This window comes from Mirounga leonina, unplaced genomic scaffold, assembly GCF_011800145.1.
Source record: "Mirounga leonina isolate KUSES-001 unplaced genomic scaffold, KU_Mleo_1.0 Mir_92, whole genome shotgun sequence".
Classification (NCBI taxonomy): Eukaryota; Metazoa; Chordata; class Mammalia; order Carnivora; family Phocidae; genus Mirounga; species Mirounga leonina.
Genome location: NW_023270852.1, coordinates 8376268 through 8402231, shown reverse-complemented (window position 1 = coordinate 8402231; position 25964 = coordinate 8376268). Strand labels below are relative to the sequence as shown.

Below are 25964 nucleotides of genomic sequence, written 5' to 3'. Positions count from 1 at the left end.
TTCTTTCAAGTAAAGCTGGTGTCGTACAAAAAACAATAACAACAACACAACAACAACAAAACCAGGCTGGTTCAGCTTGCAATTCACACTACAGCACAAGTGCAGTTCCTCACTTTGATAAGTAGAAGTGCTTTATGCATTCTTCCAGTTTCTTCACACGGAATTTTAAAAGCATGTGTGTTCAAGGACTGATATGTAGTGAAACATTTACTGCTTCGTCATGGACACTCCTAAGTGAGACAGGCTTTTCCCTTCCCTTCCCGTCCTTTCTCTTTTCCTGCAAATGCCTGGCAGTGAAGAATACAATGACTTATACCAGCACCTTCGGCTTTTTACACACCATCTCTGGTTTTTGCTCTGGCACCACCAGGCCAAATGCCGACCCAGTGAAAAGGGCAGATAACATCTTAGTATTCATATAAAAATGGTTTTGACCCCATGGACACTTGTGATGCTGTGGATACTTGTGACCCCATGGACACTTGCAAAAGAGTCTCAGGGACCTTCCCCGTCCCCCCTGCCACCCACCCATCCTAGGTCTACAGACGGCACTTTCCAAACCGCTGCGTTAGGCTTTAAATAACAACTCTGGGGATTCAAGGAGGTGGCATGGCTTTCCAACGCCAGTGGGCACTACTCGGGATGAGTATATATAAATATTTCATTTCCGTCTTAGAAGAGCAATTGAAGTGACTCTATGAGGGTAAAGGTTAAATTAAAGGCACAGCCAAGCAATGGAGTCTCTGATTTGAGGACTGGGGAGGGGGGGGTGGTTGTCAAATGACATCTCTTCTATCCCCTTGCTCTGTCTGCTTTTCACTACCCCCTTAGCCCTTCCCTCTCCTTCCTATCTCCTCTGACCTGGGGAAGGGGATAGAGGATGGCAGAACGTACTTAAGCCAGGGGTTGCAAATTCAAATGCCTACAGGGGCCAGCGATATAAATAGTGAAGTACTCCGCCTAAAAGAATGTGGGTCCAGTGTTGCCAAACCTTAGTTTTCCAAAACGCCAGAAATCCAACTTTTTACTTAAACTCTGAAACGTTGGCAACTAATTACATTTTAAAAACATGAGAAAACAGCATGAGTCAAACAAAATATACCAGTCATCAGCCTGCAACCTCTCTTTAAGTCCCGGAGAAACATGGACTAAATGAAACATCATGTGAAAGTCTGGAAGGACAGAAAACCTCACGTATAAAATTACCTTGCTCACAAAATCCTCCTTGGAACACCCCACAGCCTGATCTGGTTTCTACAACTTGGCCAAGGAATAGCAGAGGGAGTCATTCCATGCCACCCTGGGAGTAAGAATTTCCAAAGACTGTTTGCATGCATAGGACAGAACAAATTGATCATCAAAGCAGTACTCCTTTCTGGCAAAAATGGGGAGAGAGACACACTAGGTAATGAGAGAACATCCACTCAAGCTAGACGGTGTTGAGTGTTACATATTACCTGTGTCCCTGTTTACTGTCTGTCCTGGACACAGTCCTAGGACAGGACTTAGTCTTTTTTGTTCACCCTTGTCCCCGCTCCTCACTGCCTGGCACGCATATGTAGTCTCTGAACATAGCATGCACTCAATAAATATTTCTAAAAATGAAAGAATGAATATCAGCGTTTTTCATTATACAAACAAGAAAACCAAGATCCAAAGAGAATATGCTGTTTGTTCGTATCATTTGGCTAACTGGGAAAGGAACCCAAACTTCTGTGTTCTTTCTGCTAATTTTATCATCTGAAATTAAATGAAAACCCAAATATTTAAGCCCTTCCTTATTGTGCTATTGGATAAACTGCCCTTCAGGATCCTAGAATTCCTCTCTTCACATCTTGCTATTCTGAGTTTAATGGCAACAAGGTTTTCCATCCTAGCTTCCAACAAAACTTCTAGGAGTGCATTTTCCATGTAGTACCATGATATTTTTAAAAAATCTATCCAACACAGTATGGAAAGACTCCCAGAAATTAGATGACTTTTACTTTGTGCTGAAGACAACCCTGTGGTCCTATGGATTTTCTTCTAAATGCCATATTGCCATAGATCAACAACTACTGATAGAGGCAAAAAAACAACCACAACAAAAACAAAACAAACAACAACAACAAAAACCCCTGAGCCTGGTGTAGTTGAAAGTGGTAATTATACATGCTGCTGGTGCATAAATTGCTCCAATCCATTTGGGGGGGAAATAGCATAAAATGAATTTTTATTTTACCTTGCTCACAAATGTTAGCAAGGTAACATCTGTGTTAAATGTTCATACCCTATAATAAATATATTTTATTTATTAAATAAAATGTTCATACCCTATAATACAGCAATTTCACTCCTGGGAATTTACCCTAGACAAGTTATTCAATAGAAGGAAAAAACCACATACACACAAATGCTCATTGCATCACTAGTAGCAAAGGACACAATAAGAACAACAACAACAACAACAAAAAAAAACAAACTACAGGAGAAAATGGCTTGGTAAATTATAGTACCTGCTGAAGATAAATTAGTCTTAAGCTGTTAATAATAACAATCATGAAGACCAGGTAGTGATACAGAAGAATGTCATGGTATTAAATACAAGCAAAATACAAAAGGATTTGTGTGCTATGATCATCAGCTTCGTAGGCAGCTATGTCTCCGTGTAGACAAGAGCTGAAAGGTAATATTCAGACATAAAAACAGCATTGGCGGTATTATGATTCAAGATGTTTATACTTATATTTTTTAACATTTCCTTTAATGTTTCACTGGCTTTTCTATTACATGCAATTTTTAAAATTCTTTCCGAAATAAATTTGGATTTCTGAGTTTTTCTAGAATTCTCACTTAAAAAGAACAGAAACCCAGGCTCTTCCCATCTTAAATGAACAATCCTCTACTTGAAAAAGGAAAGCAACATAATATTTCCAAATGTCCAAACCTAAAGATGGAGAGCAAGCAAACAAGGCTGGATCCACCCATGCTGTGGTTGCTATCTGAAGGACTGCTGGAACTCAGGAACCCAGAGAGGAGAGGAAGAAAGAGGGATCACAGGGCCCTCTTCAGGGTGGAGGTGTGTTCATAAGGTCCCCTGGAGAAAGGTCTGGGGTACCAAAAACGTCAGCACATTTACCTGTCTCGCCAGGTTGCTGCCTGGCATTATCTCCCTTCTGCTCATTTCACAGGTATTTTTTGAGGCCCTGACTCTCTGGGGGAGCCCAAATGCCTGAGATGTATGTCACAAGGCCACGCTCTACTTCAAAAGAGATGTCACAGAGAAGCAGGCCTCTCAGAGGTCATGTCTCAGGGTCATGTTCCGTGTGCCTGAGTGGAGAAGGACAGGTCACCAAATGCCTAATGTCTGGATGCTACTCAACTTTGCAGATATAGAACTCAAACTTCCTTTGCTCTCTCAGAGCTAGTCAACCTAGGGAAACTGACCTACACTGATGAACAGCACATGAGCCTTATGTTAAAGCTATAAGATTGCCTTGGGAATGAAAGGGAGCCTGCTAGAAACCAGAGCCAGACAATCGCCCAGGGCATGCCCTCTTCCCTGGAGATCAAACCACCAATGAGAAGAATGTTAGGTGAACACAGAACCCAACACAGAGTGCTGATCCACTTAGGGAGAATTTCCATTCAGATGGATGGCCTGAGGGTTAGGCCTGTAGCTCTCTCTATACCCATGGAACCTGGCAAACCTACCCAGAAGTAGTGCCCATGACCCAGAATCCTACCTCTACCCCCTGGACAGTCTTGGTCCTTGCTCTAGGTCCTCCTTACAGGACACTTGATGGTTACCTTTCATTCCCAGAGCTCTGCCCCGCTTACCTCCATTCACAGACCATGTTCCCAAGGGTAGCTCAGTTTATCTCTTGTGCACCTACTGGCCAGATTTGATTCAAATAGGGGGTGATCTCTTCTTGGGCCTTACCCCCCACTCTCAAGGCCCCTCTTTCTGCTGGTCACAGGCAGTATGTGATCAAGGACTGAAAGACTGATGAAGACCATAATGCTGTGAGGTCAGAGAGGGAGTGGTCACTGAGGTAAAAGCAGATCTGTGGACTGCAGAGTTCTGGGAAGAAGCAGAATATAAGGTGGGCCTTAAAGGTCGAGGAAGATTCAGGATATCTGATCAGGAAGAAGATGAGCACTACAGGCATGAGAAATAGCACCAGCACAGGCAAAGAGGCAGAAGAGATGTATCAAGTCTGGCTGCAGTAGAAAGCTCGGGTAAGAGGAGAAGCTGAAGTTGGTTTGGAAAGGCAAGTGGGCTGTATTCTGTTTGTAATAGGGAGCTATCCAACTTTTTGATCAAGTAAGTGAAAGGATGAAAGTTACGTTTTGGGAAGACTAACCTGGCAGAGGTGTGAAGGATGAAGGGATTGGAGGAGAGTTAGAATGCAGGGTGACTCAAGGTAAGAAACATGATCAGGGTCTTAATGAAGGCAGCGGCACAGGGGCTTAACAGGAGGAAGCAGATTTGAGATGTAGAACAGAAGGATATGGTGACAGTGTGTATTAGGGGAAACGAAGGCTTGGGAACAATTTTCAGGTCTCCGTGACATCACTATCTAGGTGGACAAGGGTGCCATTCGCCAAGATATAGTATAAAGGAGAAGGCACCGGTGAGCAAGGAAGATTGAAGTCTTTTGAACACGTTTACCAAGTTTGTCTGTAGAATGTCCAAGGAATAATAATCAGAGATTAAGTAAATACATGAGTGTAGAGCTCAGCAATAGAGATGTGAATTGAAGCCACTCAAAATAAGCTCACCCAAGAAGATTGTGTACTGTGTTTATTTATTTGAGAGAGAATGAGAGACAGAGAGCACAAGAGGGAAGAGGGTCAGAGGGAGAAGCGGACCCCCTGCTGAGCAGGGAGCCCGCGGAAGATTGTGTACTGTGAAAAGTTAAGAGAGGCAAGGACCAGAGGCTGAAAAAGATCAACACTTAGATGGGGAATAAAGTTAGAAGAACCTGAAAAGACTGAGAAATGGCCAGAGAGTTAGGAAAAAGGCAAGAGTTTCTATAAAGAAGGGAAAGAGGTGAAGTACAACAGCGAGAACAAGTGGTAAAAGGAATGGGAAGAGTTGATTCAATTTGGTATTTGTTTGATGATTTGAGTAAGAGTGGTGTGCCTGAGGGCTAGATTGCAGTGGATGAAACAATGAATGGGAAATGAACAAATGGAGAGAATTCAGAGTACTCTTTTGGGGAGCTTGGCTGTAAAGGAAAGAGCAAGGATGGTAGGTAGAAAGCAGTCAGGGAGAATTTAGGGTATTTTAGCTAAAATATATTTTAGCTGACAGGAACGAGGCAGGGAAAATACAACACAGAGTAATTGAAAGAATGGGATTTTGGACACCGGTTGAGACTTGAGAGATGGCTCGTCCACTGAGTGAGGTGAGAGTAAGTACATTCAGTCACTTAATCATTTTTTGAACATGTACTACATGCCAGGAACTGGGAGTGCGTGGGTAGAATAAAATAATCCTGAACCATTAAGGAATTTGGTTGGGTAGGGAAGACAAATGTGGTCGACAATTAAATGTACTAGGTTGTGTGGGGCACAAGTGGGGAGAGTAAGCAACAATGACCGAATGGGTCAGAGAAGTTTCACAGGGTCGAGGTCAAGCAGGGGTTCTCTGGTCCAGGAGAGAGGATCAGGCCATGTCAAGTAGGTTCAGGTGAAAATTAAAATTTGGTGGTTAGAAAAAGTAGAGTCTGGATTAAAAGGACCATAAAGCAACCAGGTGTATACAGGTCCCTGAAGTATGAAGGATTGTTCAAACTGGGGATGCCCAGGATGATAGCACAAGGGCAAAGGTGAAATTAAGACCGAGCACCCCCTCCGGAATGTGGGTGCGCAGGTGCCGGTGGGTGTTGGACACCTAGGGAAGGACTTCAAAGGGAGCAGAGCGAGACACCCGGTGGGCACACTGAGGGTCAAACAGTGCCTCGCGAATCCTCACTGCGGCCAGAGGACAAGCAAGCAACAGCTACCGCCAGGGCCGAGCAGACCACAAAGAACGCGAGGCGCGGGGGACGGTTCACAACTGGGGCGTTTGGCGAGGAGCTGAGATACGATGGCCTAAGCGGGTTCCAGCGCCAAAGCGCCGCGGCGGCGTGCACCACACAGCGCCCCAAGCCGCGGATTCCGCGACAGCTTTCAGCCTCTGAGCCTGAGGGAAAGAGGACTGCGCGGACAGGGAATCTCGGCCACCACCGCCACCGGGAAGGAGAGGACACCCCACAGAAGGAGGCGGACGGCCGAGCTTGCAGTCACGCGAGACCAGCAAGACCCGCGAGACTCAAGAGACCCCGCCCTAGGCCCGGCCTCCCTGCCGGAAGTGAGTCTTGTTGGCTCCGCCCCCGTTATCGGTACCTCGCGAGATTTCGCAAAGGCCTCCCTTTTCCGTCTGGGCTGCCGACATGGTAGGTGGTTCTTTTTGTGCGTCCGCTTCGTTGGTTGTGCAGGCCGCGAGCCTTACGCGCGTTGCACCCCAACCACCTACCCTTGATCTTCGCCCGGTTTTCCAGGCCGCGCATGGCGAGCCTCAGGGCAGGGTGGCCGGCATGGGCCCCGTAGTCTGGGGCCGCGTGTTCTGCCCGGGGTTCGGATCTCCTGAGACACGCGGGCTCGCGCGCTCGGGCGCCGCCCTGATGAGGCCGCCTGGCCCTGGGCCAGGCCGTAACATCACCTTTGCTGAATGTGACCCGAAGCAGATTCCTGATCCCCCGAGCCTACAGACCCTTCGCAGACGGTCAGATTCGCTCTCTGTCCCACCTCCCTTTGGCCTTATCACCAAGCACCTTTTTCCATACAGCCATCCAGACTGAGGAAGACCCGGAAACTTCGGGGCCACGTGAGCCACGGCCACGGCCGCATCGGTAAGTGCCGGCATCCCATCCTGGTCGGCTTTGAGCTCTCCCCGCCGGGTGCTTACCTAGCCGGGAAGTGGGTAGGGTGGAAGTGGGGGTTCGCTTTGTGCGGTCAGTCGGATTGAATTTGACTGTTAGCGGTTGATTTTTTTTTCTCTTGGGATTCTCTACCGTACTCCACTTTTAAGAGAATTGCACATCAGTTGGGGCGAGGAAATTTGATTGGGGCAAAGTGTTAATTTGTCGAAGGCACGGAATACTGTAGATAGTGCTGTGATGTGGAACATTACAAAGAGATGTTTCACCCGGAAACTTGAGGAAATAGCTGTGCTTAAAGAGGAATTGTAGACTGGGAACAAGGTAAGAAATACGCAAAATTGTGGGAAAAGGAGAAGAATTGAGAAGCTGGAGAAGGCTACGTTAGCCATGTAGCTTTGTATTCTTGCAGGCAAGCACCGGAAGCACCCAGGAGGCCGGGGTAATGCTGGTGGCATGCATCACCACAGGATCAACTTTGACAAATAGTGAGTGTTTCTTGGCCTATACTTGGACTGGCACTGACAGTTTGGAGTTAGGGGCAGAGGGCTGGCTCAGACACCTTCAGTGGGAAGAAAGCCTCTTAACACTGAAAAACCTTGTGTTGCTGCGTTTTACGAAGTTAACATTTGATGCGAACTGAGAACTTGTCATCGAGGCTAGAGTCACGCTTGGGTATCAGCTTATTGCCTTAGTGTGCTAGAGTCCTCGAAGAGTAATTGCTGACCTTATTCACTGGCTGTGACCCTCATGGCATAGTCAGTCACCGGGTTAGTGACATCAGATTAACTATGCACCTGCTAGATTCACTTATGCCCCCAAATTTGCTTAGAAAATCTCTTATTACAAGAATGTGTAGAATTTCCATAAAATGCTGTCAGGTGATCTGGAAGACGTCTGGTCTTGGCATTGTCTCTGACTTTTTTTTTAAAGATACTATTTATTTATTAGAGGGAGAGAGCGCATAAGCAGGGGGAGTGGCAGAGGGAGCAGGAGAAGCAGGCTTCCACCGAGCAGGGAGCCCGATGTGGGACTTGATCCCAGGACCCTGGGATCATGACCTGAGCCAAAGGCAGACGCTTAACTGAGCCACCCAGGTGCCCCGTGTCTCTGACTTTTTCAGTGACTTCTGGTTCCATGAAATAAGGCTAGTCTCCTACTCCTGAACGTCTTTGGTGGCTTTTTTTTTTTTTTTTTTTTTTTTAAAGATTAGTTTTAGGGCGCCTGGGTGGCTCAGTTGGTTGGGCGACTGCCTTCGGCTCAGGTCATGATCCTGGAGTCCCGCATCGGGCTCCTTGCTCAGCGAGGAGTCTGCTTCTCCCTCTGACCCTCTCCCCCCATGCTCTCTCTCTCTCAAATAAATAAATAAAATCTTTAAAAAAAAAAAAAAAGATTTGTTTTAGTTCAACAGTGAATGGAGTACCTGCTATGTCACTGTCGTACACCAGTGAGCAATTTACACTATAACTGGGAGAGATGAACTATGAAGATGATACACGTCACTTCTTAATTGGAGTCAGGTTATGAACGTGATTGCCTTTCTCTTCCTAGTCACCCAGGTTACTTTGGAAAAGTTGGTATGAGACATTACCACTTAAAGAGGAACCAGAGCTTCTGCCCAACTGTCAACCTTGATAAACTGTGGACCTTGGTCAGTGAGCAGACACGGGTAAATGCCGCCAAAAACAAGACTGGAGCTGCTCCTATCATTGATGTGGTGCGATCGGTGAGTGAAGGAGTATTTGTTGACCCTGTGGTCCATGCCTCTCAGAATTCTGGATAATCTAATGTATTTGATCTCCTACCTGGAATCTCTACCCAGTTACCTACTAGACTATTTCATCTTTTGATAGAATTTCCACAGGTAACCAAAATTGAACTGTAGTTCAGTTGTAATTCACGCAAAATATTTGAAGAAGAAGAATCTTTCCAATCCCTCATTCATTCAGTTACTTTGTTATTTCTTGAATGTTTCCCAGTCAGTAATCCCATCCCCACAGTTTCTGCCCTGATTTGTACAGGTTTGCATTTCTGGCCTAAGCCTTTGGCAGTATCTCCCGTCAGCTGGCTCTGGTCCCTCTTACACAACCCTGCTTACAGGAGGCACGGCTCCTGGCCATCTCTGTCCCTTACAGAATAAAATCCTAAGATGTTTGGTTGTTTTATGGATCTGCGTTCTCTGAAAGAGATTTCCGCACACCCCAAAACAGTGATGACAAAGCATTTTTTTTTTTTAATAAATCTGTTTATTCATGAGAGGCAGAGGGAGAAGCAGGCTCCCCACACCGAGCAGGGAGCCCGATGGGGGGCTCTATCCCAGGACCTTGGGATCATGACCTGAGCCAAAGGCAGACACCCAACCAACTGAGCCACCTAGGCGTCCCGACAAAGCATTTTTGTACGTTTTTTGGAGTCCTTGTGTCAGTTTTACCTCCCATGGGTGTAGAGGTAGTCTAAACCCTAAAGGGGCTTTTGGTTAAGTTTTAAATCCCTTGTCCCAGCCTACTTAACAGTCCTTGAGCAATTTTGATGGTGAGGACCTTCTTGGAACATGGTTGGGAATGTGGTCTGTCTTTTTGCTTATAACGCGGTAATTGAATAGGATGGGGTGGGTGTGCTTTGCTTGAGGCTAGAGTCACATCCTGACACATCTCTTGTCCTGGTGTGCTAGAGTCCTCAGAGAGAATCTGCTGGTCTTGATTCACTGGCGAGGGCAGTCAGTGCCCCCGGTAGTGCCCAGATCAGAAACATGCCCTCCCAGCTCCTAGATGGTGTAGACTGGGAGGCATCTTTCTTCATACCAGGGAGTTGGTATCTGCTGTGGTGTGTATTAAAGTTTGTGTTTTTTTCTATTCCTCTAGGGCTACTACAAAGTTTTGGGAAAGGGAAAACTCCCCAAACAGCCTGTCATCGTGAAGGCCAAATTCTTCAGTAGAAGAGCAGAGGAGAAGATTAAGGGGGTCGGGGGCGCCTGCGTTCTAGTAGCTTGAAGCCACGTTGGGGGGGGTTCATTAAATGCTAACAAGTGCTTTTCTCTTCTGGTCTGGGTGTAAAGTCTTTAGCACCCCTACCTCCTTACCTGTACATCAGAAACCCACCTAACAGATTCTAGGAGTAAGGGTATGAGGGCCTGAGACCCTCTGCCAACTCCCCTCAGAAAGTGTGAAAGAGAGCACCAGCACTTAGAGGACTTGGCCCAACACCTAACTTGAACATTTTCATTTATAAAGTGAGAATGATAGCACATGTAGTGGAAAGGCCAGTTTGCATTGTATATTCTGAATTTACAATGAGGGGGAGAACACACCCTTTAACTGTAATATGTGGCTCAAAAGGGGAAAACTCAGGGTTTGTTAGGTTTTGTTAAAGTAAGCTCTCCACCCAACATGGGGCTTGAACTCACGACCCTGATTAAGAGTTAATTGCTCTACCAGCTGAGCCAGTCAGGCACCCCAAAAGGGAAGACTCAGTTTTGATGGGGCACATTCTAAAGAGTGGACAGAGTGATAGGATTAAAGTGATTGTGAAGGATATAATTCCTGAACCTAAAAAGTTTTTCCTCCTTGACCGCCCCCATTATTTACCATACTGTTCCAGAATCTTGAGATGGGGCCCAGCAGTCTGAATGTTAAACACACCAGGGCTTTTACACATGAAAGTGGTTTGGAATCTAAAAAGCATTTGTCAGGATTTATGTATCCCTGTGCATTAATGTTCAAAGAACTACATCATGAAATGCTAAAGAGTCTAGTCTGAAATGTATTTAGCATAGAATTTGGAAAAAGCTAGAAGCTGGAATTGGGTTTTCTAGGGTTTGTATCTCCTACAAAACCATAATGATGACCAATGCTCGTGTGCAGATAGGACCTTCAGATCTCAGGGTAAATTGACTTAACAGTTTTTCTAGTTCTTTCCAAAACTTAGTTTTCTTTGGCCCAAAATAAAAGTTGCTTTCTAGAACCCTGTCCAAAGGAATAGGATGATGCTTAAAATATAACTAGGTTTCGTTTGGCAGTGTTGTTAACATAGTCCTCTGGGGTGATACATGGGCTGGGAACCATGAGTTTCTATGGGACAAGTTTGTGACAACCTTTAGAGGATTTTGCAGACCCTCAAGTAAAAGGAAACTGGACAGCAAACTTAGCTGATTTGGTTAAGTGCCAGGAAGGTTTTACTCAGTTGGACAAACAAATGAATAATTTGGATGTGATCTTTGATGGGCCTGATGGAGAAAGGTAAAACTGGTTGTCCCTTAGTGTCTTTTGGAGGACATCTAATATGGAAGCTGAGGTCATGGATCTGAAATGGGTTGTAGTTAAGAGAATTTAATGTCTAATTGGTTACAGTTAGACACTGAAGATACAAACATGCAGAGTATCTTAAGATTCAGATGGGGTTTGAGTTTTTGATCTAAACCTTAACAGCTGTGTGTGGCTTAAGCTTAGTCCAATTTTCTCATCTTAATTGAGGATTGTGTGGATTAAGTAAAATGGAAGCATTTACTGAACCTTTTTGACTTATATTGTGAACGATTAAGGGGGCAGACAAATTAATCCCCTTGGTCTGATTAAGTCAAGGCAAAATGATCCAAGCAGAGGGAAGAGCAAACATGCTAACCAGTTCAGAAAAGTTAAAATAAGAATGTAGTTAGGGGGCGCCTGGGTGGCTCAGTTGGTTAAGCGACTGCCTTGGGCTCAGGTCATGATCCTGGAGTCCCTGGATCGAGTCCCGCGTCGGGCTCCCTGCTCGGCGGGGAGTCTGCTTCTCCCTCTGACCTTCCCCCCTCTCATGTACTCGCTCGCTCTCATTCTCTCTCAAATAAATAAAATCTTAAAAAAAAAAAAAAAAGAATGTAGTTAGGGACTTGGTTACAGTGGGAGTTGGGACAAAGAAAATGGGAATGAGAAAACGAGGAGTAGGATTCAGAAAACCCAATGGACAGGACTTGGCAAGTGGATAAACTGGGGTGGGGCTGACAGCTAAATGGTTAGGCATGGACAGGTGGGATTTAGTGGACCATACATGAAAACTAGTCCCTTAGTAGCCAGTTTCTTACCCAGCAATTCACTATTAGCATCACTATCCATAAACAGGACGGGGTTGAGTGGGATAATACTCATTCCAATCCTGTATGCTGATGTTAATATTGCCAAGGAAGCCAGGAGGCAAAGCCATACTTTGATGTTACAAGTGAAGGGTGCAGACCTATACTGACCACTTGGCTTTTTTGATGGGACCAACCACAAACCTTACGTTTTGACTTTGTATTTGCGTGAAACGGACCACTGCTGAGATTAATACAGAGTCCACGCTGAGGAAACCAACGAAGCTGCCAAGCTTTGATTAGTCTGTCCTGCACGCACAGAGGCCCACGCTGCTACTGGTCTCTTTAGTGGCTGATACGTGCACAGGGTTAATGGAAGTCCTCACAAAAACGGAGAGCAGAGCTTTGTTAGATGCCCCTGTACCTCCGTGGTCTTCATCCATTTGTTTACCTCTTCAAACCGGTAAAGTCACGTCACCCAGCACATGAGGTTGACATGCTTATTTTCTGTAAGCTTGAATTGCTAAGGATGTCTGTCTGGCCTAATGTACATGTGCTTTAGATACATTTTCATCCAAACCTCGGAGCTGCAGCTCTAACAAGATCAGTTGGCGATATCGGACCCGACCCCATTATCAAAATCCGCTAAATCGAATTTAAGCTTCCAATTCAAATACGCGTATTCTTACTTGATGGCTAAGCCAAACGCAGTCAGCCCCTGGCCTGAAAACAAGCCGAAGGGCGCACCATCGGCGGAAAGCGTGCAGCGTTGGAAGGCGGACGACGAGGATGGCAGCGGCCAGAGCCCTGAAGGGCCTGGCGCTCCCGCGGCTACCCTGTGGTTTACACTGTCCGACCTCTGCGACGCCGTCGCACAACAGCCCTACTGGTCAGCTCCTCTCGCCTCAGGCCCGGAGAACCACTTCCGGAGCGTGTGAGATTCTGGTTCCGGGGTCACGTTAACCTTGCCCACTCCCACGACCGGAAGTACGCTCGGCGCCGGGTCCCTCTGTGGGCTCAGCCAGTTCCGGAAGGGGCGGGGCCGGACTAGTCGCGCGGCGGAGAGACTTTCCCAGGCGAGGCGGAAGGTTAAACTCGGCCGGCTCCCGGTGGGCGTGGGCTCCTTCAGAACTGGGGGCCGGGCCAACCTTGCAGCGCTTGAGGTCGTGCTTAGGCCGCGCTTACGGGAACATGGAAAGAGGGGAATTTCCAAACTTCTCAGAATTAGCTTGTTAATTAGTTGTCCAAAAGATGAGCGCCAGCTACGATGTTCAAGGTACCTTGGACACCTGCTTGTACATACATGGAAATGGAAATGTTCTGGGAGAACATAAAACTGAGAAGGCATTTCTTCATGAGCTGTGGGAGGTGAGGGAGATGTATGTTTTGGTAGTTTGCGTTTCTTGCTTAACCAAATTCATATTTATATTAAAAGGCAATATAAATGGACAGAAAATAATTTCCAAGTTACCAGTAACTTGCCAGTACCGAAAAGTAGTATTTTCTCTTGGTCTAGAGTTTTCATGACTTTTTAAGTGACACCCACTCCCACCTCCATAGGCAAATAAACAAGATGTTTTGGAATGCATACTACCACTTTGGCTCTAGAAACTAATTTTGTGGTATCACCCTTAGTAAGAATAGAAGTTCAAGTGTATGTTTCATTCTGGCTCTATTTTACAGCCCAAGTTTTGTTTTCCCACTTTGTTTTTTAAATATTGTTTATTTATCTTTATAAATAAGTCACTTTGGGTTCAAGTTACAAGTCTCCATGTAAAATAAAGGGTATTATTTTTAGCAAAAATTTGAACTGAGCTGTGATTGTAATTAGAATGATTTGGGGGGAGCCCTAATTCCAGTATGAGCTGGAGTTGGAATAATATGGTTTCCAAGGGCACTCCTTCAAAATATTGCCTTTAAGAAGCCCAGACTCCTCATTTTGACACTATAGTTTACCAGAACATGTGTATTTAGTTAAAAAAAAAAAAAAAAGCATTTAGGAAGATGTAATGGCAGCCCGCCCTGCTCTAAAAGTCACCAAACTAATTAAGGAGAAAACCCAGGGCCTTTCTCGACTCCATAATAGAGGAAGGCTGACATTCCGTAGGCACTGGGACTTCTGGGAGAGGGGAGACAGTATTGTGTTGCCCCTGAGTCATTGCCCTAGGGTTGTCAGAAAGGCAGTTTAAAGAGACTTGCTCTCAATAGTGGCAAAACCATCCTCTAGGGGGGGCAGTTTGGAAATGAATGGGGCAGTTTTTGTTTGTCACAATCATAGAGGGGAAGCAACCAAGGTTGCTGAACATCCTGCAATGTATGGGTTGATTCTAAACAACAAAAAAATCTAGTTTAGGTCTACCTCCATTTTATACATAATAAAAAAATCCCCCTCCCCCGGCCCCCCGTTTTCATATACTTCTCTGTTTTCCAGGATTGCAAATGCTGCTTTAGTCAAGGGAAAGCTCATCCTGTGTTTTGCTCAGAATATTGCCAAAAGTTGTTCAATTCTCTGGGGCGCCTGCGTGGCTCAGTCAGTTAAGCATCTGACTCTTGATTTTAACTCAGGTCATGATCTCAGGGTCTTGAGATTGAGCCCCACGCTGGGCTCCATGCTGGGCACAGAGCCTGCTTAAGATTCTCTCTCCCTCTCCTCTCCCTCTGCCCCTCCCTACCCTCTAAAAAAAAAAAAGTTGTTCGACTCTCTTACCAATGGTAACACTTAGTAGAATCTGAGTTGCTAACACAACACACTTTTATCTGTGCATGTGTAGCTGCTGCCTTCACAGTAATTCTATGTACAGGTGTAAGCATCTGACCTCATTATATATTCTAGTATATTTGTACCCAAGCATTTACATATTTAAATACATGTTATAACAAAATACTTCCTTTTATTTCTCCCCATTTACATGAAAGTTAAGGCGTGTTTAGGTTACATTATCTATGAATTTCATTTCAGGATAGTAAGCTGGTGGGGGGGGGGGAGTTAGAGTATTTGCTGTAGAAAAGGAGAGTGCTGGATCCGACAGGGTTAAGAACCATATATTTAGGGGTTGAGAAATCATGTGAAACAGAACTTGGAAAGAAATCCTGACCACTTTTTGTGAACCCCATGCCAGGCCCCCTGGACACACCCTCCTCTATATTCCCCCAAAGTCTTCTGTACCCTGCCCATAGTACTCACATTGTATGGACACTTGGCAGCCCATCCAGAGCCATTATGTGCCAGTATTGATTTTCTGAATTAGGAAGAAAGCTGTGGCCATCGTAGGAGGAAGGAATCCTTAGGGTTAATCTTAGGTATCTTAAGATTTTAAAGATACATAAAAGTTTCAAAGTTTATTTTAAAAAAAGCAATTTATACCTATATCTCTTGTGATCTGATCACATGTCTGTGAAGATTCTTTGGAGTCATGTTAAAAAAGAGGGGAGTGGGAGAAGGAAAGGAGAAAGAAATAGCACCTTTTGGAAACTGTAATATTATTATTTGATTGTTAAGGACTCTACTTCTATGACTGTCATGAAGCCCAGGCTGGGTTAACAGTAATGAGTCCTGGAGGTAACTACACCCGACCTTGGAATTCCTGGTGATAAGCACTGTCTTCTCTACCTCAGCTGAAAACTCAGATTCATGAGGCCTCAATCTCTGCCTCCCTACTGGAAGATGCCAAAGCCAACTATGTAGGAGGCTTTTTCAGAGGAGAAGACGACCTTGTCTTCCCAGAAGACAAACCCTCTACCTTAGGAGGCAGATAGCAACCTCAAACCCCAGACAGGTTGGGACCTGCGTGGGCCTCAGTGGAAATGGGGAGAAGGAGGGAAGGGAATTCAGGATAGGACTGTCTCCTGTTTAAGTAGGCCAGGGTGGAAGGACAGGAAAGATCTACTCCTTGGTTCAAATCCTGCCAGCCCCAAACTGAATTCCAGTGAAGAGTTCCATTTTACTGCCTCATATCTCAACTTGGAAATTTTCACGGTCTCTGGGTGGAAAGCCTAAGCCACCCATATTCCCCGCCCTGCTTCTCTTCTTGCTTTTCCATGGAATATTGCGGAAGTTTCTGCATGCAAACCTAGGGTTCCAACAGGAGAAAACTAGTCACAGAATGACAGAAGAGCTATAGGCAATGGGCCAGGGTTATGAGTAAGCCTGGGTTGGCTTTCGCTGAGCTTCACCCCACCAGTGTCAGGATACCCAATGATATCTTAAGGGCTTCATACTAAATAGGAAAATGTTAAGATTCACCTAACAGTGGAGTTGAAGCACTGAGCATTCTTTCCATCACTGGGAACACTAAGACAGTCTGAACAGTTGAAGAGGCAAGCTGAACAAGAACAATGACAAGGTATCTTCTAAGACCAGTCATAATGGTTCAAGCCAGAGAATTTGATTTCAGGGGAGGTAAGTGACTCACACTGACGCTAAACTCTCAATGAAGTCCTCAATTCCCTGCATGATGGTGTTTCGTTCCTGATTGGCCTATCTCAGCCCATCCCCCAGGAGAGAGAACTCTAGAAAATGAAGCCAAGGAACACGTAGGGCTCTGGGCCCAAACAACTGTACACTGTTTATTGAGAACACCCGTAGATGGTGGGAAGGAGGGATGCCCTGTACCGCATCGTGGCCACCACAGACTGGGAGCTGGGCCCGGAGAGCACTGGCACTGCCGGGGGTGGGGGGTGGGCTTCCCGTGACTCACTGACCATCACAAAGGTGGGAGAAACAAGAGAAGGCCAGGCCGGAGAGCCTGGTACCACGCTGCAAATGGGGATTGATTGGCCTTTGCCTTTCAAAAACAGAGGGTTGGGGAGGGGGACTACTAGAAAAAAATAGAAACTCTAAGATTAAAAAAAAAACAAAACAAAACAGCATCTGCTCTCCAGGCCCAAGACTGGCAGCAGGGGCCTCAGGCAGGCAGGCCAGGAGCCTGCAGGGGAAGATCAGTGGTTCGGCTGAGACAGTCAGCTGCACATAATTGGCCAGTCGCCAGCACCCAGCCCCTTGGGAATATACAAATATTTACCAGATTCTCTTTGCTTGTTACAAAAAGAGATAAGAAAGCTTACAGCAGATTATTTACAAACAGTATCCTGGGATATCGTGAAGGCAGAGGTGGGCTGGCTTGGAGGGTGGGGTCTGTGGGGGGAGAGCAGCCACAGAAGCCCAGAGGGCCCCAAGCCGGCCCCCTCCCCAGGCTCCAGGCTCGGCAAGGCACTGGACTCCGTTACTGGAAAAGAGGCTTAATTCTTCTTGTGGAGGAACTTCATTTTGTTGCCTGTGGGTCAGAGAGGGCAAGAGTGAGAAGGTTTCAGTATCAACTCCTGTAACAGCCCTAACCCTCTCAGCGGCAGACAGGGCTATAAAGCCTGGATTTCAGCTGTGACGGGTCTGATCCAGGGCAGGGAAAATATGCTAGAGCTCTAATTAGGGCACTGGTATCAATCACTCTGGGGCTGTGGGCAAGCTATTTAACTTCTTTGGGCCCAATTTCCCTTTAAACAGAGACATGCTATGATTCCATGATTTAGCTGGCTGAGCTCTTTGAAGGGAGTAGAAGTTTTCAGAGAAGGGCACTCCGGGACCAAGACCTTTGTAGACCCCTTTATGATCTAGAGAAAAGCTCACTGCCCCTAGCACCCTCATATACACTCAAGAAAGAGCACATGGAAAAAGACCTGGTTTATGTAAGGATCTGTAGTTTCTCCTGGTTCTGCAATTTGGTAAATACTGTGCTAAATGCTCTTGGAGGACTGGGCTGGGAACCTCTTCACCAGGGGATCTCTTACAGTTCTGTCTACAGCCCCAATATAAATACCCACTGGCATTGGTTTAGAGTAGTTTGGGTACAGATCCCCCAGCCCCAGCTTCTTGCTGAACACCTATTTCATCAGTGACCATGCTACTTACCCAAACCTCGGAGAAACTTATTCATCCCACTCTGCTCAGTGTCTGGAAGTTCCTCTAAATACTGTTCCACTCGCTGCTCAAACAGGCCTGCGGAAGAGGAGGAACAGGGAACAGAACCGTTATTGCGGGAAGGGAAGGGGCGGCCTATTGGGCACAGAGAAACCAGGATCTGCAATTACAATTTACGGGAGCATCTTATTAGAATTCAGATTATCTCATCAGAACTATAATTAATAACATCTCACTGTGCTCACTGCTGAAGCAAGAGGCCCTCAGCACCTCCCAGTGCATGTGCCTGAGCTGCATTCCATAAGACAAAGATGCCACTCCTTGTTTCAGAGCTGGGCGCCTTCTCTAGGTCCTCTTAGATCACTCTACCATGTTGTTCCAAAAGGCTTGTTAGACTAAATGGACAGTATTAGTGGACAGAAGATGTAATAACCCTGAGGTTAGACAGAAAGATCTTGAGATGTAAAAAAAAAAAAAAAAAAAAAGTCCTAGAGTGAGCTGAGCTGATGAAGTAACTAGAGACAAGGTGACCTTCTATTCTGAATGGAGGCTGCCACCAACCTCAGAGAGCTAGCTCAATTTTCATCAAGGGCTTCTCCAACCTGTGGTTCTTAGAACCCCCTAAATTGCTCAGTCTGGTCTTTTTCTCTGAAGAAGAAGAGCATCTGAAGAGGGGATGGGCTACCAATGGCACGCTGCCTGGGGTGGAGAGGAGCCCTACCAGCCACAAGGCTCCAGCCTGTGCACAGCCTTGGGAAGGCATTTACTGTGACAGGAGGAGAAGAAAGCTCCCTTGGCAGTTTGTATCAGAAGAAAGGGATGCTAGGAGGCCTGGCTCTAGCTGATGGCTAAGAGCTTCCGTCACGGTGCCCAGTTATTCAGGCCTGCTGGTAGCAGAAGACGGCCCACAGCACCCAACCCCAAGCTCTTCTGGCCTTACCCTTTGCCCGACACTTTCTTAGCTCCCTGTCTTGGATGAAGCCTGCAAACATCTGAGACTCCATAAAAACCTCAAGGAAACGGCGGATGCTCTTGGAGGCCACAGACTTGCGGAAGGCCTCTCGCTGAAAGGCCCTCTCTCCCTTCTCGCTCTGAGTCAGGAAGAGGGAGTAGTGCCCAACAGTCTCCACAAAGAACCGGATAAACACCTCCGACACCAGCCCATTGAGGGTATTACATTCTGGAAGAGAAAAGACAAATCTTTGAGGTTCGGGTCAAGAAACGGTCATCTCCAACCTCCAACCCCAACCTCTAGCTGTTATTGTCTCCCTCTCCCCAAGAGAATTTCTAGCCAGAACCACTTAATCTGTTTTTGAAACTTTATCTCTTGTGCTCCTGGGCTTGTAACTAGCCCCTGAGCTGGAAGGTCAGAAACTGTGCTCTGCACATGGAAGTTGGCAAATATTCACTATGTGAATGAGAGTGGAAATCAGAGACCAGAGGATCACTTTCCCCATACCCGTCACCCTTGGTGGTATTCCTGGACTTCACAAGAAGAGGAAGTTCCCTCCATCTCCTGCAGGGACTCAAGGCAAGGCCCCTGAGGGAGGAATAACTAGCTTCCTATCAGCAAGAAGAGTCTAGGCGTTGCCATATATCTTTGGGTTTTCTTTCTCAAACCTTCTGAGGTAGAGAAGAATTAGAGGGAAGAGGGTAGCTTTCTAGCCTGGGCCACCCTACAAGTGCCCCCAATGTTGTTTATGTTTCTCAACTCCCTCTGACAAACTACCACAGTACTTCTCTCTCCTCAGGCCCATTACTCCCTGAGCCCACTGGTAGTGGGGCTAGAGAATTCTAGGCTGGCTTGAGACCAAGGTCCTATACCTGGAGCCTCATCAACCAGAAGGGTCTGGTGTATAGAAACAGGGTCCTGGTACCATGAGGCCCGGGGCCAGAGCAGAGGGAGTCCCGGGGCCAGAGTTGATTCTGCCTGGGGCAAGCCTCACTCACCATCATCGGAATCGCTGTCAGAGTCCTGGGAGATCAGTTCGTTCTTCCTCTCTAGAGCCTGCTCCAGAGCCGCCTGTAGCTTCCTCGGTAACAGCGTGTCCTCATCATCCATCTACAGGGGAAGGAAAACACACAGTCATCATGATCACAGACACTGACTGAGCACTTACTATATGCCAGGCCATCCGAAGAGCTTAAATATATAATCTTACTCATTCCTCCCCCAAATCCTGATACAATTATCGACCTCATTTTACAATGAGAAGCTGAGCAGAGAGAGGTTAAGAAACTCATCCAAAGTCACACAGATAAAAAGTGGTGGAAGCCATGGCATTCACTGTCCAGGACCAGCTTGGGGTTCCTCGCCCAGCACCCTGATGAAGCCTCCCTGGCTCCTCCATCTCCAGCTCCACGATGGGAAGCAGAGCTGGCTCAGGGCAGGGAAACGATGGCCCAGCCTGTGTCTCAGGTATGAGGTTAGGCTGTCGTTCCTGTCTCTGCATTCTGGTTCCGTGTCTGTACCTTGATCCCTTGTACCCAGGAGTGGCAGCTGTCAATGGTGTGTAACAGACTGTACCTTCCCAGAGGGTACACCAGTGGGTTGTGCTCCTTAGTGGAGAGCCGGGAGGATTTCCATGACTAACAAAGGCTTTCTGAAGTTACAATGATGATTGCAAACCTTGACATTCCATAGCATTCTGTGCATGATGTGTCATCCCCCAGCAACATTTCAAGGCAGGTGGTGTCACCATGCCTGCTTTAGAGATGAGAACTCTGGCTCAGAGAAGTTCAGAGGCCCATCTGACATTGTGTGGCTCAAAGGTGGCAGAGCCAGACCTCAAGTGTTCAGACTTCCAGGCCATGCTCTTCACACTCCCACATTCCCATCACACTGGATGATCCCAACCAGAAAGGCAGATCCTGCTGGGGTCAAGACTTCCCAGATCAGCTTCTCCCTCCCCACCCTTGTCTAGTCTGTGAATATGGAGCCCAGAGAGCTCAACAAATAGGCTGTGAAGGTTGAACAACGTGTATAACAGTATTGGGTGCCTGGGGGCCTGCATCAAACAGGCACCTACCCTAGGGCAGGCCATATTCTCTGGTGTCCTGCTCTTTCTTACCTGTCGGATGAATCGGTCGGATCCCAGATTCACCATCAGTGCCTAAGAGAAAGAGTCATTAGTGACAGTGATGCAGGGAATGAGCCCCTGCAATGCCCTCTCTAGGCCTCCAGACCTCCTGGATTCCCAGAGTCAGACAACAGGAATAACTCCAACCAGGGATAGAGCGCCCAGGGAAAAGGGACAGGAGCTGGGTAGAGAGGCCCAGGGGCCACAAGTGAGAAGATCCCAGTGGTCTTGGTCCCTTCCTTTCCCCCTCTGCCCCTCCCTCCCTCCTGGGAGTTTCTGTTCCTTCGGTCCCTTCCTTCCTCCACCCCTCACCCAGCTGGTCCCCCAGACAATGGCCCACCTCCTCCACGGGCAGCTCCTTCAGTTTGGGGAGGGAGCTGGAGAGCAGGCCAACCAGGAAGGGTGTGGGACAGCAGACGATGTCAATCATGGAGGCCGGAAGGACAGGAATGAAGGTGTGCTGCCAGGAGAAGGGGTAGAGCAAGGCTACCACGGCATGGGAGCAGCTGGAGAGGGTACTGGTAGACAGACAGAGACAAGCATCTGAGCCCAGGCCCAGGACCTTTGGGGAAGGGGAGTTCAAGCATCCTTTCATAGGTTAAACCACCCAGTGCAACAAAAGTGCTGATGGAGTTCAGGTCAGGATCTGACCCTGCAGACTGGTGAAGCCCCCACATTCCCACCACTCAGAGCCTCAAGGACACTGGTACTGACCTTCTTTGGGACTCAACCGAGGAACAGCCATGAAGGTACATAGCAACACTTAAACTCACAAACGACTCACATACATACCGCCAAGGGCCACCCTAATCACAGACAGGCCTAACCTGGTGGGGAAGTATCAGCTCAAGCTAGGGAATATGAAGGCAAGGGGAGCAAGAGTCGATCACAGATTTGTAATGTGTAAGAGCTGGAAGACCCTCAGAGGTTGTCTTATCAATTCTACATGTTATAACTGGGGCCACAGCTACTAAGGGTCAGTTTCATAAGGGGCCAGCCTGGGACACAGTTGTCCTGTCTCCCAGCCCAGTGTCACTTGACTACTCTGCCGTCTATCCAACCCTTCCTCGCTGTAATCGCAAAGAGTAGTCTGAGGACCACTGACCGAGGTGAGGAGCCCGGCACCATTCCTACCAAGCTGAAAAAAGTGCCCACGCCCATGTTTCTTCTCAGGCTCCAAAAAATAACCTAAGGTCTCAGTGGGGTCATCCCTCTCTTGGCCTAGATGGGGCTCCGGGCCTCTAGACCCAGCAGCACTCCAGGACCAGCCATCTGAGCAGAATGACCAATGCAAGAGGGGAGGAAGACTTCTAGGGTGCTAGCTAGAAGGAGCAGAAGTGAGTGTGCACTCCCCATGTGTGTTGAGGGCTGGTGTGGGGCACTGGTAAACACAGGAGACACACCTGGCTTGAACAACCCATCTGCTGGGAGGAGAATCAAAGGCCTTCCTCTGGGGACCATATTATAGATGAGGAGGCAGAGGCCCACAGTCAAGTTCAGTTTTAAGCTTGATTTTCCCACTCTGACCCTCTGCCTCTATTAGTCCCACCTATTAGCCACAATAGACTCTACTTGATGAGCTCCCTCAGGAATTCTCCCCCTTTCCTGACTAATGCCCCACCAGTCAGAGAACATGGTTCCAATCCATGACAGAAACAAACCCCCTTTTCTAGAAGGACCCCTGGATGTTCACAAGTGTTTCATCAGCCAGTGCCTTGCTTGGCTGTCCTGCCACCCTACAGACACCTAATAGTGCTGGGCCTTGAGGCAGAGACACAGGTATCCTGGCTCTGACAGCCCCTCTCCTGGGGACAGCAGCTCCCCACACCTCGAGCAGAGCCATCTGCAGAAGATCTAGAAAAGGGCTGTCTCAGTGTTGAGGGACACACTGATCTCCACCTTCCCCTCCAATAGGCCTGGCTCTTTGGAGACAGAGGGTTTTGTAGAGCCCCTAGGGCTAATCACTGCAGCGCACCCCTTCCATATACTCAGACATCAAAACTAGACCTGGAGGGACAAAGGATTTGTGGACAACCTAGAATGTGAGCAACAGAACGTGAGCTGGCTGGACTCACTAAGCCCTGACCCAGTCCAGACCAGGTGCCATCACTGGGCTGCCCACCCTGCCCCTCTCCAGTCACAGGCAGACCCTGAGGAGAGTGGGTATCTCTTCTTAGACCCAAGAGTGGCAGAACTTGAATGCTGAGCCCGGCAAAGAACAGAGCCCTGGGGAACTTTCTTTCCAGAATGGTGCAGGAATGTGCTCAGAGCCCTACTGGAGCTGGGCTACGGGAGGGGGTGGCAAAGAGGAAGCCCTGAGTGAGGGAATGGAACCTTCAAGAAAAAGAAACCTCAGGGTCTAGGCTTCGGTAGGGACACCACAGTCTGGCCAGACTAGAGCCTCCCTCGTTGAGGGACAGTGAACACGGGTGGCAGGGAGGCAGCAGACAGGGCTCCACCGGGCTGCTGTCCTGAGCCCCTTCCTGAGGGACAGCAAGACACACACAACTGTGGGATACAGAGACACTGAGGCTGGGGCGGGAAGTGAGGGCCATTTTCATTTCTAAAGCGGGCCTTCTCTGGAAAAGTCAGCAGCCTGGCATTTCCTCCTCTTCCTTCTCCTGGGCCAAGGGTGGCCTGGCATCCCGCCCAGTGCCCCGTGAGGGCATGCAGGAGTCCCTTTCTCCTGCTCCCCTCAGTAGCCCCTCACACAGACAGAAAGGAAGACCCCAGAGAGCCTGGGCCTACTGAGGACCAACCTGAAAGAGGACTGTCCTTTTCTGCCCCTCCTATCAGCACCTGGCATATGGTACGGCACAGAGCAGGTGGGTTAATAAATGCCCAAATGACATGAATTAATTCCACCATTCTAAAGAAACCACTTCTTCCCGTGATGGATCCTCTGACCAAAAAAATACGTAACATGTTGCCAAGATCTCATCCTCTACTTGCCTGTCCACTCCCCACATATACTCCATGCTATGGTTTAAGTATTTGTGCCCTCCAAAATTCCTATGTTGAAACCCTGAGCCCCAAATATGAGGTGGGGCCTTCGGGAGGTGCTTAGGTGATGAAGGTGGGGCCCTCATGAATGGGATACATGTGCTTATAAAACAGATGCACAGAGCTCCTTCGCCCCTTCTACCACAGTGAGAAGGCTCTGGCTGTGAACCAGGAAGCGGGCCCCCACCAGAACATATTCATGCTGGCACCCTGAGCTTGGATGCGCAGCCTTTGGAACTATGAGAAGTACATTTCTGTTGTTTACAGGCCACCTAGTCTGGTATTTTGCTATAGCAGCCTGAATAGACTGAGACACTTTCTTGTAAATCTTGACTGCCTAGGAGAGCTCAACTCCTTCCACAACACCCCATGTTCTGTGACCCTTCTACCACGCCTCCCATAGCCACAACCAGATCTTGGCATCTGGAACTCCTCTACCTCTAAAATCATAAATGCCAACATTTCAGACCAAGACCTATGATCCATCCGGCTCTTTTCTTATTCCTCCTAAACCAGCTCCCCTGCCTCACGGGCACCTCCTGTCCCTGGACATCTTTTCCCTCTCCTGGTTTGACTGGCCAACCTTCCTGCAACCACTCTGCTCCCCAGCACCCTCACTGCCTCACCTTGTCCTTCTCCACAAATCCCCAGGTGACCTCTCCAGTCATGCCCTAACTGGCTCCTCCCTGGGGGGCTCAGCGCTCCTCTGACGCCTAGTCAGTGCTCTTGCCCCTTCCTCACGTGGCTCTGCCTAAGAGTTCATCACTCCCCTCAAACTCCGCATCCCACAGAGATGGCCCTGCCTCCCCTCCCAGAGGAAGTGCAGCCATCAGCCAGAAATCTCCTTATTCCACCTTTCTCCAAATCCACGTATTTGCATCTGCACACTCTTGGCTGAGGCAAAAGAAGACATGCCCCACTTCTTCCCTCAGGCCAAGTCCTCCCTTGGGTTCTCAATCCTGCCACACCAATACCACAGCAGCTGGCACATAGTAGGGCTCATAAATACATGTCAGATTAACTAGTGGACGTGCCTTCCCCGTCTTCTTCACCTGGCCCTGCTGGGCCTTACCTGAGCTTATCTGCCACAAAAATGACTCGGCGCTCCAGCAGCAGCGAGGCAAAGATTCGGATGAGCTGGCGCACGCTGAGGCAGGTGAAAAGGCACTCGAAGTCCACGTGCTCCAGCCGGGAATCCATGGGCCGCCGCAGCTCTAACACCTGTAGGAAAGCAAGGGGGGAAGTGGGTCAAGGCAGGCGAGGTGAGTGTCACTCCCGGGAATAGCCAGCCCTTCCCTTGTGCCTTTCTTGGGCCTGGCACAGAGATTAGACAGGCTGATAGAGACAGAGGCCAGAATGGTAGGACAAACATGACCTCTGGAAGGAAACTCGAGCAGGAAGGGGAGAGGACATGGCAACAAGGACACTAGCATTGCCTTCTGAGGGGTTTCCCTCCCCACCCTCCCTTTTCCAGCTTTCTAATCTACCCCACTATGCAATAAGACCCAGTCTCCCTCTCCCCTCAGACCACAGCTCTGTTCCCACAGTACTCAGACACCTAGCCTGTGAGCAAGAGGGCTAACTGGAATGTGGGGGAGGCTCCAGAGAGAAGCAGTTGATGAGCCATCCCTCAGGCTCCCAGGAAAAGGAGGAGAGGTGAATACTCTTACAGATCAGGAGAATAAGGAGACCACACAGCTCCATCTGTGGGGTGCCCCCCGCCCCCTGGTCCATCTCCCCAAGCAGAGGTCTTGGCGCCCATGCTGACCGGATCCCACAACCAATCACTGCTCCCCAGGCCATAGGAAGACCAGCATCTCCATATCCCTGGGCTGCCATCTCTCAGAAGGCAATGCTAATGTCCTTGTTGTCATGTCCTCTCCCTTCCTGCTAGACTTTCCTTCCAGAGGTCATGTTTGTCCTACCATTCTGGCCTCTATCTCTATCAGCCTGTCTAATCTCTGTGCCAGGCACAAGGAAGGCACAGGGAAGGACTGGCTATTCCACCACCATGC

The 25964-nt window shown here is 48.0% G+C and overlaps 3 protein-coding genes and 2 non-coding genes across 10 annotated transcripts in view; 3 read left to right on the top strand and 2 right to left on the bottom strand.

Moving 5' to 3' along the window:
* TRIM66 (tripartite motif containing 66) overlaps positions 1 to 4793 on the bottom strand; it is a 56761-nt gene extending 51968 nt beyond the window's left edge. The window contains exon 1 of the mRNA XM_034994922.1: positions 3820 to 4793. Within this exon, the coding sequence (XP_034850813.1) occupies positions 3820 to 3825 (6 nt within the window). The 5' untranslated portion in view covers positions 3826 to 4793. The remainder of the gene's footprint in view (positions 1 to 3819) is intronic.
* A 1582-nt stretch (positions 4794 to 6375) lies between these two features.
* Positions 6376 to 9944, top strand: RPL27A (ribosomal protein L27a). Its single transcript, XM_034994924.1, has 5 exons — positions 6376 to 6425; positions 6818 to 6881; positions 7321 to 7396; positions 8460 to 8634; positions 9770 to 9944. Exons 1-5 carry the CDS (start codon positions 6423 to 6425, stop codon positions 9896 to 9898), a joined length of 447 nt encoding a protein of 148 aa, XP_034850815.1. The 5' UTR covers positions 6376 to 6422; the 3' UTR covers positions 9899 to 9944.
* On the top strand, positions 7561 to 7691 carry LOC118004365. The gene has a single exon (XR_004677558.1). It is a non-coding gene; the product is annotated as a small nucleolar RNA SNORA3/SNORA45 family (small nucleolar RNA).
* Positions 9531 to 9661, top strand: LOC118004364. Its single transcript, XR_004677557.1, has one exon. It is a non-coding gene; the product is annotated as a small nucleolar RNA SNORA3/SNORA45 family (small nucleolar RNA).
* A 4901-nt stretch (positions 9945 to 14845) lies between the features above and the next one.
* DENND2B (DENN domain containing 2B) overlaps positions 14846 to 25964 on the bottom strand; it is a 149959-nt gene continuing 138840 nt past the window's right edge. For all 6 annotated transcript variants that reach the window (XM_034995459.1, XM_034995461.1, XM_034995460.1 and 3 more), the window contains 7 exons: positions 25022 to 25170; positions 21287 to 21464; positions 20938 to 20979; positions 19817 to 19928; positions 18807 to 19046; positions 17858 to 17944; positions 14846 to 17225 (listed from right to left, as the gene is read on the bottom strand). In XM_034995459.1, coding sequence (XP_034851350.1) covers positions 17191 to 17225; positions 17858 to 17944; positions 18807 to 19046; positions 19817 to 19928; positions 20938 to 20979; positions 21287 to 21464; positions 25022 to 25170 — 843 coding nt within the window. In that variant the 3' untranslated portion in view covers positions 14846 to 17190. The remainder of the gene's footprint in view (positions 17226 to 17857; positions 17945 to 18806; positions 19047 to 19816; positions 19929 to 20937; positions 20980 to 21286; positions 21465 to 25021; positions 25171 to 25964) is intronic.

What these genes read in the sequence shown, in the direction of transcription:
- RPL27A (XM_034994924.1), top strand. An exon ending in CCACGGCCACGGCCGCATCG is followed by an intron (nt 6,882 to 7,320) that starts GTAAGTGCCGGC and finishes GTATTCTTGCAG; the next exon opens with GCAAGCACCGGAAGCACCCA. An exon ending in AGGATCAACTTTGACAAATA is followed by an intron (nt 7,397 to 8,459) that starts GTGAGTGTTTCT and finishes TTCTCTTCCTAG; the next exon opens with TCACCCAGGTTACTTTGGAA.